Source organism: Cebus imitator, unplaced genomic scaffold (genome assembly GCF_001604975.1).
Source record: "Cebus imitator isolate Cc_AM_T3 unplaced genomic scaffold, Cebus_imitator-1.0 Scaffold28, whole genome shotgun sequence".
Classification (NCBI taxonomy): domain Eukaryota; kingdom Metazoa; phylum Chordata; class Mammalia; order Primates; family Cebidae; genus Cebus; species Cebus imitator.
Window position 1 is genome coordinate 5847264 of NW_016107343.1, and position 14518 is coordinate 5861781.

General features: G+C 52.3%; 1 protein-coding gene across 4 annotated transcripts in view; it reads right to left on the bottom strand.

The window, feature by feature from the left end:
* Positions 1 to 1661: 1661 nt before the first annotated feature.
* SCN4B (sodium voltage-gated channel beta subunit 4) overlaps positions 1662 to 14518 on the bottom strand; it is a 23822-nt gene continuing 10965 nt past the window's right edge. For all 4 annotated transcript variants that reach the window (XM_037736690.1, XM_037736691.1, XM_017523407.1 and 1 more), the window contains exons 2-5: positions 13334 to 13506; positions 12135 to 12363; positions 9529 to 9658; positions 1662 to 5493 (exon numbers count right to left, since the gene is read on the bottom strand). In XM_037736690.1, coding sequence (XP_037592618.1) covers positions 5400 to 5493; positions 9529 to 9658; positions 12135 to 12363; positions 13334 to 13506 — 626 coding nt within the window. In that variant the 3' untranslated portion in view covers positions 1662 to 5399. The remainder of the gene's footprint in view (positions 5494 to 9528; positions 9659 to 12134; positions 12364 to 13333; positions 13507 to 14518) is intronic.

Sequence of the window (14518 nt, forward strand, 5' to 3'; positions counted from 1 at the left end):
TTGGTAACTGTCTACCATTTTGGAGCAGATGCACCTGTGCTATTGCCTCCTCTGTTAGGTATCTGAATTTGCACGGATGCCCTCAGCCTCATGAAAGCTGAACACGGGGAGTTAAAGGGCTGTTCTCCACCGGAAGTCAATCTGACCCAATCTGATGGTTGCAGAGTGCAAGGGAGGAAGGAGAGTTCGCTAAAGACAGGATTTAGAGAAAAGAAATAAATTAGGTCCAAAGGTCTATCAAAAGAAATATTTTCTGTTCCTTTCATGCAAAGGCCTAGGCCCTTGGGGTCAGCAAAGCTCCTTTCTCCCTTAGGAAAGCAACAGAGAGAAGAGGACAGGCTTGGGGAGGGAGGGGAGGAGGTGCAACTAGTTTCTTTCCTAACAACAATGCGTTGGAGTAGAAGGTAACCCCCAGCTTTTGTACCAAGACCCTTCTGAAAGATCCCCTAAGCCCATATGTTCACTTTCACCTGTATTTTCAGGTGTACAGACCTCCTAAAGTCAACCTGATCTGTGTGCCTGCTACCAGCTCAAATTAAGAACCTTAATTTGTGTGTATGTCAATCCCCATTGAGTCAGCACGGGACTGGCATAGGGCTTAACAGGGAGTGTCCCTATATCCAGGTTTGCCCAGGACAACCCCAGTCCCTAATGTGGTTTTAAGACATTGGGCCATCTGTCAGTTCTAATGGCTATTGGGTGGGGAAAGGAAGTAAGGATGAAACCGAGCAATGATAGAGACCTAATCAGACCTGGGGACTGATCCTCACAGAGGTAACTGCAAGTTCAATGCATAGTATCCCAAGTGTTCTAAACCCAGGCTTGGCCCAGGAAACCTCAATATCCAACCCATGTATTTCAGATAGGACGGTGGCAGGAGGTCCTGGGCAACAGGAAGCACCTAAAGAGAGGAGAGTGGCTGCATGGGGAACCCAGGTGGTGAATCCATTCAGGGCAGGGGCACAGCCCATAGTCTCTATAGCTGAGGCTGGAGGAAGCAGAGCTGGGCAGGGACATCTACCGAAACTGGGGTCCTTGACGGAGAAGAAAAGGTCTGTCAACAAGCTCTTCTGAGTACTTAGTGTCTACAACTTTTTGAAATGGAGTCTGAGGCGAATCCATTGAATAGAGAAATATGGTTTGGTAAGAAATTGTGGTATGAGAAAGTCCAAGAATATAAGCAAACACATATACATTGGTACATATTCCCAGTTCCTTCCCAGCCCCTGGCCTTATGCTTAGCACCTGGAAACTCTCTTTGGAAGGTAGGTGTTCATGTGAAGCAGATTTTACCTGGACCCAAATACTAACCAGGAGGAGGGAAGGAGAGAGAACCCGGGGGAAGAGCTGTTGTGGCATTTGTGGTGCCAGGGTCATGACCAAGGTCATCCATGCCAGAGGGCCCTGGCATGATTCCAGTATTAAAGGGCCACCTTGTCAACTTCCCCAGAGAACGTATGGGAATGAAAACAACCCAAACGCCTGTGAATGTGACACACGTTCTTATGCATTTTGCATGCGTCATTTCACCTGGGCAGGTAACATTTGAGACGCAAACAGATTGAGGCTCAGAGAAGGTAAAGAAACGTGTCCTAAGCACAGCTGGTAAGAAATAAGACTAGAACCCAAATCCCAATTAGTCAAAAATGGAGGCCCCGAAATCCCAAATTATTAAACATAATTTTTATTTCATCCAAGGCAAAGCTAAATACAATTCTACAATGCAAAACCTGTTGTAGAGGCCAGACAATCTGATTACATCCATCTCGTGCTTGAACACAAGTCAGTGCTGGGTGTGTACATCTGCGCCTCCCAGAGGCACTTGCACACCTGAGGCCTCCCAAGGCCCGTTACTGCATCATTTGATCTATAGTTACATAGGAAAACTGACTATGGGTATTGTTGTCATCCAAGCCAGAGGAATAAACCATGCATAAGATAGTCAAAAGCACTGCATACCAGGTGGGAGGTGGAAGGGTAGGGACCCCAACCTGGGACAAAGTAAAGTCAAGCAAGCTATAGGATTTTCCCCAGAAGTCCCCCCTCCAAGAACTCCCTCCCCCCAGCCCTCTGATGGCAGCTGTCTGTAACAGTGAGATGAAGTCATGGAGTGACAGAACACAGAAGCATGGCTGGTCTTCTCTGTCTTTGATTCTTTCTCAGTCTCCAGATGCCTCAACGGGCACAGCTCAGATGAAGAAAGACAGCTCCTGAGATGTCTGGAGTCTCCCCCAGCACACATCACCCCTTCCATGCAGAGCCCACCGACTCCACAGGCACACCGCCATGCACCCCCACTGCCTGCACACGCATGCGTCTGCACACACACACTCCACACGAGCACACCCCACCTCCTGCCATCTCACAAGCACGCTCTCACACCCTCACTCCACAAGGGCTCCGATTAGCCTGCCATATGTAGTCTGAGCCCCATCGGCTCTCTCCCCAGGCCTCTCTAGCATCAGGGGTTTATTCTGGCTGCTTTCTATTAGATTCCTACATGGGGAGAAGCCCAGAATCTGGAAAGCTGACGTCGTATTTTGTAGTTGATGGGGAGCTCGGCACTTTGTCTTAGGTCTCACTGACATCACTCTCAGTGCAGCTGCATGTGCCCAGCTCTCCCAAGACCCACTTTGTAAATGGCTCTCTCTAGCCCACAAGACCTGGAAACCACCGTCAGACTTGCATGCACTGAGGGTCCACTTGGGGAAGACAGCTTTGCCCATATACAACCTAGTGCAAATCCATGCCAGTGTTTCTCCATGGGAATAATGTTGGCATTGGACAGGATGAGTCTTTGTTGTGGGGACTAAGTTTAGCCTTCTTAGTAGTGCCCCCAGGCTCTGGGGCATCCAAAAATGCCCCCTCTACAATCTCGATCGCTTCTATTGAAAGCCATCAAACAGGAACCATGGACAAGACGCTTCAAGCATCAGAGTCAAGGTTTCTAATATTGCAAAGACTAAATAATTCCAAGGAGGTGGGATGGAGAGAGAGAGAGAGAGAGAGAGAGAGAGAGAGAGAGAGTGTGTGTGTGTGTGTGTGTGTGTGTGTGTGTGTGTGTTGTAGAGATGGAACACAGAGATGAAGACAGGACAGACTTGGAGCTATCCCTCCAATTAATACCTGGCTTCCCAGATCCCTTTCCAAGCCAAAAAGATGTTTTTAGACAAAACTCACCAAGCCTCACAACAGTCCTGTGAGGTAGGTAAGTATTATTACACCCATTTGATGGATGGAAAGAGCTGAGCCCAGAAAATCTACATGACCCATCTAGAAGTCAGCAGCAGACCCAGGGGAGGAAAGAGAGAATGGTACCCTTCCTCTCCCCACTCTACGGGCCTTGGCATCCTCTTAAGACAGAAAGAGGAGCCCCAAGGTACTCTGCCTCTTCAAATGTTGCCATTGAGAAGGAAGAAGAAAGCAGTTTTGCATGAAGGCAGTTGTAAGTTTTCTGCATGGCTGGTGGCTCTGGTTTGTCTGCTCCCAAAGCCAGGAAAATCTGAATCCCAGCCCATGACAGGTGCTAGGTAGAGAAGAATGGGAGGAGCACAGGCAGATCAGATGGGGAACTGGTGCGCCCAGCAGGTTGGCTAAGGGACACTGGCCACAGCCACGGGCACCCCGCAGGTGCTACTGCTCCTCAGACTACCCCACCCCCACCCTCAAGAGGCTTGCAGCTGCTTTTTGATAGGGAGAGCTAAGGCAGACCCCAAACTCTCTGCAAAAGAGGGCTACTCCTCTCTCATCCCTCCTAGGGGCCCAGAGGACGGGGCATCAGAAAATCAGTAAAGTAGAGAGGGATTGGAAGCAGACAGGCAGAGAAGCCTGTTGTCACTTTTCCCTGCCATCCCTGGCCTCACCAGGTCTGCCCCACAGGTACTCACACAATGGGCTCCATCAGGAGATCCCACTCCAACATCACCACTTCCCCCTAGGGCAGGCTAGGAACCCCAGTGGGAGCACCTGGCCAATGTCTCCAAGATTCAATCACTGACCAGTTCCAGCCTCACGGCCCCCTCTATGACCCTGGGGAGGGGAGGGCTGGCGAACCCTCACCAGCACCACACCGGGCTCTGCTGTTATGTCAGAACATACCGGCTGGAGAGGGACGGGGCGGGGGTAGGGGGGTGGGGGTAAGGGATAAGACTCAGGACTAAGGCACAGTCTAGCCCCACACACAAGGGGCGTGCAAACCACCTCTGAGAGAAGCAAAGGAAAACTGTGGGCACCCACTCCCTGCTCCTCCCCAACCCTAGGGTGGGAGGGGGTGGCCCAGCTGAGCAGGAAGCAGCTGGGAGCCCAAGGACCCCCTCATCCAAAGGAAGAGAGTTCCTGAGGTGAAGGCAGGCCTTGACCCAGGGCTGGGAAATGAACAACCCTGGGGACAGGGAAGACGGAGGTGTGGTGGACGGCTCGGGAGGAGTGAGCCAATGGGAGGTTGGAGGGTGCAGCCTCTCAGGTGGGAAGGGGAGGAGCAGGGCAGAGCTGGGCTCAGGGGTGCCTGGAGTGGCCATGGTCCTGCCATGCCAGGGGAAGGGTTGCCAGCTTTGACAGGGCTGGGGCAGGCATCCCAGAGACCCAGGACACTGGCTTGCTACCCCTGTGGCCCAATTCCCCAAGTAGAATACTAGGAAAGGTATAGGGAGCACTCAGGTGCTGCAGGAAGGCTCATGGGGGCCCCTCCTCAGCCCCTCAGTAACCCAGAGAGCAGAGGAACAGGCTAGGTGGGCAGGACCTCTCAAGACCAAGGCAGCCAGCCCTGGTTGGGAGGGCTGAAAAACTCTGAACAGGGGAGGGGATAGGCACATAGGGTCCTGGGGCAGGGGAAAGGAAGTTCCCTACTTGGGGGTCTGGGGGGAGTCTGGCATCCTGTGAAGCCAAGGCAGCTCTCACTGTGGGCCCGCCCCCAGCAGCCCCCACCCAGGTCTTTTCCAGAACCCTCGAGCCCCCTCCCACCTCCAGAGGAAGCCACCTCTTCCTACACCCCATCTCCAGGGCCCAGCTCTTAGGACAGCCTTCACGGATCCCCCCAGTCCCCTGTGAAGAGGAGTCTGGAGGAAAACCAAGGCCCCGCTTGTGCAGGGTGGGGAGACCGAAGGAGATCCCATCTGCCCAGGTGTCAGGGGACCAGCCCCTCCACACCACCCTAGCCTCTCCTTTCTTGCTCTTGAATCTTCCACAGACCCCCTCCACTGGCCATCCCTTGTCCCTGGGGAGCCCTGACTGGGAAGGGGATGGGCAGGCTGGGCAGGACTCCGGTTTCTTGTGCCCGGAAAGACTACAGTTTGAGCCAAGCAGCAGATGTCTCAGGCACGTGGGTTCTACGGACGGGGCTCAAGCATCAGTTTCATCATCAGAAAGGGGGCTCCCTGCAGCTGCCCAGCCGAAAGCAGGGCTCACACTTTTGAGGGTGGTTTCTCCTCTGCCTTGGAGCCAGGCAAGCCGTTCTCCGTGTTGTCATTCCCCGAGGAGCTCACGAGACACTCCTTCCTGGAGAGGAAGAGAGGGGACAATGGCGAGGAGGAGTAAGAGCAGGGGTGGATGGCAGTGGGAGCTACGGGCCCTGCACCCAGCCCTGTGCCTCTCCCTGGCCTTCTACACAGCTAAGGCAGCCACAGGCTCTGTCACCTAACCTCTCCACACCTCAGTTCCCTCATTTGTGAAATACATTAAGGGATGACACCTTCTGCGTGGGGTTGCTGGAAGGAGAAATAAGCACTTAGAACCATGCCTGGCATGTAGAAAGCTCTCAATTGGCCAGGCGCAGTGGCTCTTGCCTGTAATCACAGCACTTTAGGAGGCCAAGGCAGGCGGATCACTTGAGGTCAGGAGTTTGAGACCAGCCTGGCCAACATGGCAAAACCCTATCTCTACTAAAAATACAAAAATTAGCTGGGTATGGTAGCACATGCCTGTAGTCTCAGCTACTAGGAAGGCTGAGGCAGAGGAATCACTTGAACCTGGAAGGTGGAGATTGCAGTGAGCCGAGGTCATACCACTGCACTCCAGCCTGGGCAACAGAGTGAGAATATGAAAAAATAAAAAGAAAAGAAAGTTCTCAATAAAGCTTAGCTGTCACCTAGTTGTCTCAACCTGGCAGAAAGCAAAGGGTACCAGGTGCTGTTCCAGGGGTCACTTTTCCCTGTTGTCCCTGGTCTCACCAGTTCTGCCCTCACCAGGTTCTGTGCTACGCCAGGGGGGGTGTCCAGGCCAGCAAGGAGTGTGCAGAGGACACAGAGTCCCTTTCCCCAGGGCCCCCCAGACCTTCCTCCCTGAGCTCTCTGTGACCAGAGGTATTAATAGAACAGAGTCTATGGAAGGGGCAGAGCAGGCAGTGGTTTGTCCTCAAGGGTGACAGATCTGAGCAGAGTTTGGTGGGATGGAGCAGAAGGCAGCAGGAAGGAGAGACCGTCCGATGGGAAGACACCTCCGGGAGCCACTCCACCCTGACTGCCCTGAGCTGGACATGCTCTGACTTCAGTTTGCCCCTCCTCCGCAGTAATGTCCAAGCTGAGCACACAGAGCTCCCCAGGGGGCACCTGCACCCCTCTGAGCTTTGTGCTCATGAAAACGGCCACGTGTTTCACAGCTGCTACGGCTAAACTACGTCCTACCCTCACCCTGGGCTTGGGCAGCTGAGTTGGAGGCCTTTGGGAAGGACTGAGTATTTTGTTCTCATTAATTTCATCTTGCCACATTTAGTTCCCAGGTCCGGCCAACCAACATCTTCCTAGATCCCATTTTTTTCCAGCACAGTCACTAGGCTTCTGGAAGTTTGATAAATACGACAACACTATTGTAGTTCAAATGTTAATAATAACAACAAACAGGTGGAGCCCTGTGGAATACACTAAAGACTTCTACTCAGATGGATCCGTCTATCTATCTATCTATCTATATTGCTATCTATGTCGCTATCTATCTCTATACCTAAGGTATAGTTCACCAAGCCAATTGATAGCCACCTAACTGTATTCCATGCAGTCCATAATTCTCTACTGAGAAACTACTGGGTACCAGGCACTGTGTCAGGAAACGTGCACTCTCGTAGGGGATGTGACATTAAACAAGTGATTGTGTCACTGTGGCAAATAACAGGATGGGGGATGCAGGCAGTAGGGAGCCAACCTAGGAAGCCTCCTCCTAGGAGTCTGGGAAGGCTTTCTGGAAGCATACTTTAAGCTGAAACCAAAATGATGAGCAGGAAAAGAGAGAGGGCAAATTCCAGGCAGAGGAAACCACACCTACGTTTCAGAGTCGATGCAAAAGAGAAGCCCAGAATGGATGGTGAGAGGCTGTCCAGTACCTCCCTGTTCTTGAGAAACCCCTGTCTCTGCTTTTCCCTGCCACTCCAAGGACCCCCTCAAGCTTCCCTATGGCCTGTCCCCTGCCCCCAGGCTCTCCCACCCCATCCCTCTGCCCACCATAGCCAGAACCTTTCTTCTGAGGCTCTCTGACCATGCCAGGGCCCTGCAGTCAGAAGTCAATCACAGCCAGGACTCCCAGGTCCCCAAGCGTCTGTCCCCATCCCCCTCTTCAGGCTTTTTTTCTCCTCCCCCCACCCCACCATACCCAGCTCTCTCAACAAACAAAAGGCTTGTCCTCCAGACACAATCCCACTTCCCAGACTTTTTGCCTTGGTGGTGCCTCCATCTGGAAGAAACTTCCCTTCACTCTCCCCAGGGCTTAAGTTATATTCATCTTGCAAGGCCTGCCACAAACACCCATTCAGCCAGAAGTCCTTCCCCAGAATTTCACCCTGTCCAGCAGCATTTTATCAAACCTCTTAACTGGCACCAATCCCCCTCTACCTTATATTACATTTATTTATATACACATTGATTTGTATCTGATCTTCTTTAGTTAAGGGCAGAATCTCATTCTTTCCAGAATTTCCTACAGCACCTAGCACAGTGCCTTGCATACAGTGTCTCAAAAATAGCCATGAAATGAACAGATAAATGAAGAAACTCTAGATATGCCCAGTGAGTCAGCAGAACATCCTGGCAATGGTGTAAGCTTTGAAGCCTAATAGAGTTCAAATCCCAGCTCTATCCCTTGCTAGCTGTGTGGCCTTGGGCAAGTCACTTCACTCCTCTGAGCCTCACTTTGTAATATAATAATTATGAATAGTGTATAAAATTGTCTGGTGGGATTCCTAACATACGGCAGGCATGTGATGAATGACAGGGAGTATTATTTTCCAGAGCATCTCCTGTTCTGCCAGTGTCCTATCAAGAAAACAGTTAGCATTCCTCTTTTTTTTTTTTAGGAGATGAGGTCTTGCTAAGTTGCCCAGGCTGGACTCAGACTCCTGAGCTCAGGGCATCCTCCTGCCTCAGCCCCCCAGGTAGCTGGGACTTCAGGCACGCATATGCAGCTTGGTGTGTCTTGTTTTTGATGAACCCACTATGGCTCTGAAGGACCGCTATCTTTTCCAAGTGTTTTTAAACCATATATTGACAAATTTGTTCTCCATCCATCGATGGTAAGACTGGTTGTTAAAACAGAACCTAGTTAAGCTCCACACTTCTAGTCTCTCAAAATCACCAAAGCCCTCACTGCCTCTGGCCACAAGGCAGGCAGACAACTCTTGAGCTCTTCATTGACAACCGAGTTCGGGGTCCTCCCCTGTCCCCAGCCCCAACACTGCTCCCTGTACGTCCCCGCCCTACCTCTAACGTCCATCCCCTCTTTCCAGAGTAAGTTGTGCCCTTACTGGCAGAATTCCCTCTTCTCAGCGGAGCAGAATGTTTCAGCACCTTTTTGCTTCTCGTGACTGCCTTCACCCTCTCTGTTCCAGTGGAAAGCCATCTCATCACATCTGACTTGCTCAGAACACAGCTTTCAAATGCCTTTCCCTGCTCTAGTTTTGCAAGGTTCACCACATGCTGCTCTGGAGCCTGTCTGATACCACTCCAAAAACTCTGGACCTAAGGGCTGCACCCTCCATGCCTCCCCCATCTTCCCTCCCCTTCCCCTTATAGATGTCAATTTTTATACCCGAACTTAGCCCAGGGCTTCCTGGGAGGCCATATCTGCCTTTTCAAACTTTTTAAAAATCACCGTCATCTGAATTTTCAGCATTTCCTAACAGAAGAATCTCACTCCCATCTCCCTAGAAGGGTCTTCCCATTTTAGAATCTCTGTGCATGGAATCTTACATTTTCTCTAATTTTTAAAGGCTCCCTAAGTCCTTTGGTAAAGCACTAGGTTGGGTGCTATAAACGGAAAGAGAGGCTAATGGAATGGGAAGGAAGGCGGTGGGATGAGGAAGAGCAAGTGGCTGGTGTTTGTGTACTCAATGAATTGAACATATTCAACAAATATATATAGGAAGGATAAAAGTGGAAAAGCGATGAAGAAGGGGCTGAGAGAAGGGGAGGAGGCTGCAAGGATAGAACAGAGAGCGGTGGGAATAGGAGGGGGGAATGAGGAGGCAGGTGGAAGGCCGAAAGCTGGTGGGGGTCGATGAGAGGGTGTTGGGCTCGTGGGAGGACAGGAGAATGCTCCAGGTCAACTCACTTCTTCTCTCGAGTCTTCTTCAGGATAAAGATGATGAGTTTCTTGATCAGCAGGATGAGGATGAGGAGCCCGATGACCCCGCCCACGACAGCCAGGATGATGAGTGTCACTGTGTTGTCCACTTCTTCCACTGTGTGGCCCGAGCAGGGAAGAAAGGGAAGGAACAAAGGGAGCTGGAGTCACCTGGAGCCGAGCACCGTGGCAATGCAAGGGCTGTGTAGCCTCCACCCCACCCCCTGGCAGCTGGGTGCATCCACTCCCAGACCCCCAGCCCTCCCCAGGCCTGCAGCAGGAAGCTGGAGAGGCAGAACATGGCATCCATCAGGCTAGGGCACACACAAGGGGTGCCTCTCCCTCTCCCCCACCGCGCACATGTCCTCCCACAGATGCGCTCACACGAGTTCTGGAACAAATCAGAATTGAAGCCCATAACACTCAAGTTTGAGTCATGATTCGATCCCCAGATTGCCATGCAAAAATGTCATCGCCTCTTTCTAGGCCTCCTTTGCTCATACAGAAAAAAATTAAGAATCTCCCTATGATACATCTTAGATGATGAGAAGACTGTGGAGTCAGACAGTCTAGATTTTAAGTACAGGATTTAACTATCGCTAACTAGCAGGTGATATCGGGCAGTCCATTGAACCCTTCTAGCCTCGGTTTCTTCATCCGAAAATTCAACTCCTGACTCCTTCCCGACCCTGCTCCTCCCACAGTCTTCCTCCTCTCCACCACCACCAACTTCATCCTCCCAATCGCTCCAACCACAATCCTTGGAGTCTTCTTTGATGCCTTTTACTCAAATCCTTTATCCGGCCTACCTGAGAATCCTGATGGCTGTAACTTTAAAAATTTCCAGAACCCGACCGCTCACAACCACCCTGGGCCCTGGCCCCAAGCTGCCTCTTGCGTGGATGTCTCAATAGCTTCCTAACTGATCTCCTCCCTCTATCATCTATTCTTGGCATAGGGGCCTAAGCGAGCCTGTTCAGGCCTTAACTCCTCTGTTCCCAGTGGCTCCCACCTCACTCATCCTTCCAGCAGGGTGGTTACACAATCTGGCTTGACCTGACTCATCTATCACTCCTGTGATTCTTCATGCATCTGCCTCAGGGCCTTTGCACTCGCCATTCCCTCCCTATCTTCCCAAAGACACCCTCAGAGCTTCTCTTTCACCTCCTTTAAGTATCTCCACTCTATCGCCTTTTCCAGAGAGCCCTTCCCTATTCGCCTTGCTGGCACCCCATCTTCCTTCCCTGCTTAATGTGTTCTTCTTAACACTGGCTATGTTCTCTTTTACAATATCATTTTCTTCTTTATTTTCTATTGCGTATCTCCACACACAGAAGGGGAGGAAGGTAATCTCCACAAAGGCAGGGATTTGTCTATCTTGGTCATATCGCACCCTCCGGACCTCGAACGTCCGTCCCATACAAGGTGCTCCGTAAATATTTGTTGAACAGATGGATGAATGAATCTGTAAAGATGGAGAGACGATCCACCTTGAGGGGAGTTGGTGAGGAGCAAAGGAACTAAGGTCAGTAAGAGCACCTAACTCGGGACCTGGCACCCAGAAACCCTCCATAAATGTCGGTTCTCTTCCCTCTGAAAAGGCTGAGCACAAGTGGGGTGATGGGAGCCCAAACGGAAAGGAAGAGGTGACACCATAGGCAGGCTCAGAAAAGCGGATTGGACGGCCTCTGGCTCTGCCCTTGCACACTCAAGACTGAACTCACGGGTGTCTCCCTCTCCAGGGACTCAGTGTCATCCAGGAGAGCAGCAAATCCCTGGTACACACGAAACACATCAGAGTCAGGATTCTTGAGCAAGCCCCCTTCCCTTTTTCTCTCTGCTTCACTTCTCTAGTTTTCCAGGCCCCCCCCTCCGTGGGACCACGCCTCATTCTCCAGACCTGGTTAACACGTCCTCCTTCTCTAACCACACCAGGTCTGCTCAGGGATCACCTGGCTCCTTGTCTTATGTCCCTTCCTTGTATGATTGGTCCTCCTGTGTCAGACAGGAATCCCAAGTAGGATGTAAGCCCACAGAGGACAAGGGCCATGTCTTACTCCATCTCTGTTGTTTTCACCTCTACTGTGTGTATCATGTATCCCTCACGCTCTGCTCATTCCAGTTATTTATTTATCTTCTGTCCCACCTTGTACTGTGAACTCCTCAAGGCAGAATGGAATGTATCACTCATAGCACTTCTTAGGCCAATACCTGACATTCAGTTTTTGCTAATGGAATACCCAATGGTATTAACAATCAGCATATGTGGAGAAAACCCTACTAGCCACAAATCACTCCCAGGTAGCTTCTCTAACCCTCAACACAACCCTAGGAAAACGCAGCCATATTCCCATTTTATAGATGAGGAAAACGAGGCTTAGAGAGGCTAAACGTATTTCATAGGCTATTTGGTAGCAGAGTAAGTGTTCAAGCTGAGTTATTCTAGCTTTTAGATGTAACTCCAGCAACTCTGGAAAGGGTAAAGCAAAAGAAAACACCAACACGGTCTATTTTGCCATTTCGCTGTAATGCTGAGTTGGGTGCCCCTCAAGTCCTTCCCACTCCACTGCCCTGGGCCAGCCCCTACTGCATACGTCTATCAACGACTTGGAGAAAGATGGTGGCGTGGTGCTGGAGATTATTCTCCTTGGGGTTCTTCACATGGCAGGTGTATTTGCCCGTGTCGCTGAACTCCAGGTCCCTCAGCACAATAGAAATGTTGTTCATCTTCTCCTTAGTAGAGCCCACCAGAGTGATGCGGTCATCGTCTTTCAACGTCACCTTGGGGTCAGATTTCTCATTCTTCACAGTTCCCTCTATAAGCTGGTGGAGAAAGGGGATTGGGGAGAGAAGGTAGCCAAGAAAGAATCAGGGTCCTCAAGGGTCATGACATCACACCAGCCCACTCCTTGGGTGCCTCCCCTGTCCAGGACCAGGAAGAGCCTGCAGTCACAGCCTGCTCCTTCCCCCGTGGCTTCCTCTTCCAACGTCAATAGCGCTGCCTGTCTAACCTGAATTTTGTTTGTTTCAGTCTAAATCCATTTCCTTTTATTAAGGTCTCCCTGGAATGCAGCACAGCTCTTACCACTCTCTTCATAAAAGCCTTTTATGTAATGACTCCTGCAAGCACCACACTCATTTCCCTCTGTCACCTCCCACCCAGCCTTTGCTGACACTATGTCCCCTGCCCATCTGAATTCTGGCCTTCTATCAAGACCTGGATCAATCCCACAACTCTGCCCATCAGCATCCTCTGAGGTCAGCATTTAATTATAACCAGAGTTGGTCTCTTGTGGCTTCCCTGTGACAGTCTCAGGTTGGATCCCCCACTAGATTGCAGAGTGAGTACTCAATAAATACTTGTTGATTGGTTCACTCCCACCCCCACCACAGCCCGCCAATGCTCCCGAAGCTCTTCCTCTCTTAGCTCTCTCCTTTCCCTGCCAGTCCTGTTTCTCAGCCCTTCTCTCCAAGCTTTCCAAAGGCCTTTCTCTCTCCTGTCTGTTAAACTATTGTTTTCTAAGCAATCCGAGTTCTAGGTGTTTCTTAAAACCAGACAGAAGACTCTAGCCAAGAATTCCAGCAATCCCCAAATTCTGGCAACACGATCTAAGCATCTCTCCCAATGACATCCTTCCCGGCAGGCTCTGTAAAGAATACTGGGAGAAAGGGTGGCAAAAGGTGGGTTCTGGGGACCATCGCAGTGGGTCTCAGTCCAGAAGGGACCAGAGCCTGGGAGGGGAGGTATGGGTGAGGGAGGCTGGGCAGTCCTGTCCTTCCCCCAAATACTTACAACCCTGAACGCATCACTGCTGTTGTAGGTCCACCGGAAGTGGAGGTCCTCAAAGCCAAAGCAGCTGGAGAAGGTGCAGGGCAGCAGGATCTCCGTGCCGTTGACAGCGTAGATGTCGGTGGCCTTTCCCACAGACACTTCCAGCGACAGGGTTACGGGGAGCAGGAAGAGACCTGTGTAAGGAGCACCTCGCTTAATAAAACCCCACCAAAACCTCTGGCTGCAGCTCTGGAAGGGGATGCTCGGGCAGGGCGGAGTGGCTTGGCCAGTCAGGGAGGTCTCTATCACCCTCAGTGCCAGCTTCGGGAGGATGACTCTCTACTCCAGTCAACAACGCCTGGGCCACCCTCCATCATTCTCCATTTCTCCCCTGGACAGGACTGAATTCTGGACCAGGTAATAGCCCTTGTGGCGCTCTGAATGACCACCAGGGGTCACCCCAACCCAAGGAAACGAAGGCCTGGCCACTCCCGCGAACCTCTGCCAGTCACCTGGGGACTCGGCGCCTTGCCTGGAGGCGCTCCCGCCGCACGCACCCCGGCACGCGCGGGGCGGGCTCCCTTCTGTTTGCAGGGGAATTCCCCCAGGACAGTGCGCGCCTCTCACCAGGTTTTCGGAACTGGAAGGCGGGGTGGTCGGGGCCGGGGAAGAGCCGGGTGCCGTAAGGTTAAGAAGAGAAACGGCCGCCGCAGTCCCGGGCCGCAGTCCAGCAGCCTCTTGTCCTCGGGCCCTGGAGGCTTCTCCTCCACCCCCTGGGGCAGAGAGGCAGAAGGACTGGTTCAGTCTGAACCTCGCTGGGCCAGACGAGTCCGACGCCCTCTGGCCACCAAACGGGACTCTGGGAACCGCAGGAAGACGGCCGGGCGCGGGGGAGCACTGCGCAGGGCTTGGAGCTGGACGGCCGCGGGGGCGCGCGGGGGCCGCCAGGATGGGAAAGTCAGAGGCAGAAGATACCCTGGGGAGGGATTCCCGGCCAGCCCGAGTGCACGAGCGCGGGGGCGGGACGGGAAGTGCGCTGGACCCGCGGCCCCCTCCTGAGCCCTGCAGCCAGGCCTCCCCCCCACACTCCGCCCCCTCGTCCCGGCGCGTCCCCAGAGCGCCCCTGGGCTTCTTTCCCACGCTTCGAACCTCCTCCCCAGCACTCCAACGCGGCCCCCTCGGCTGGGACGAGGCCTCCAAACTCCC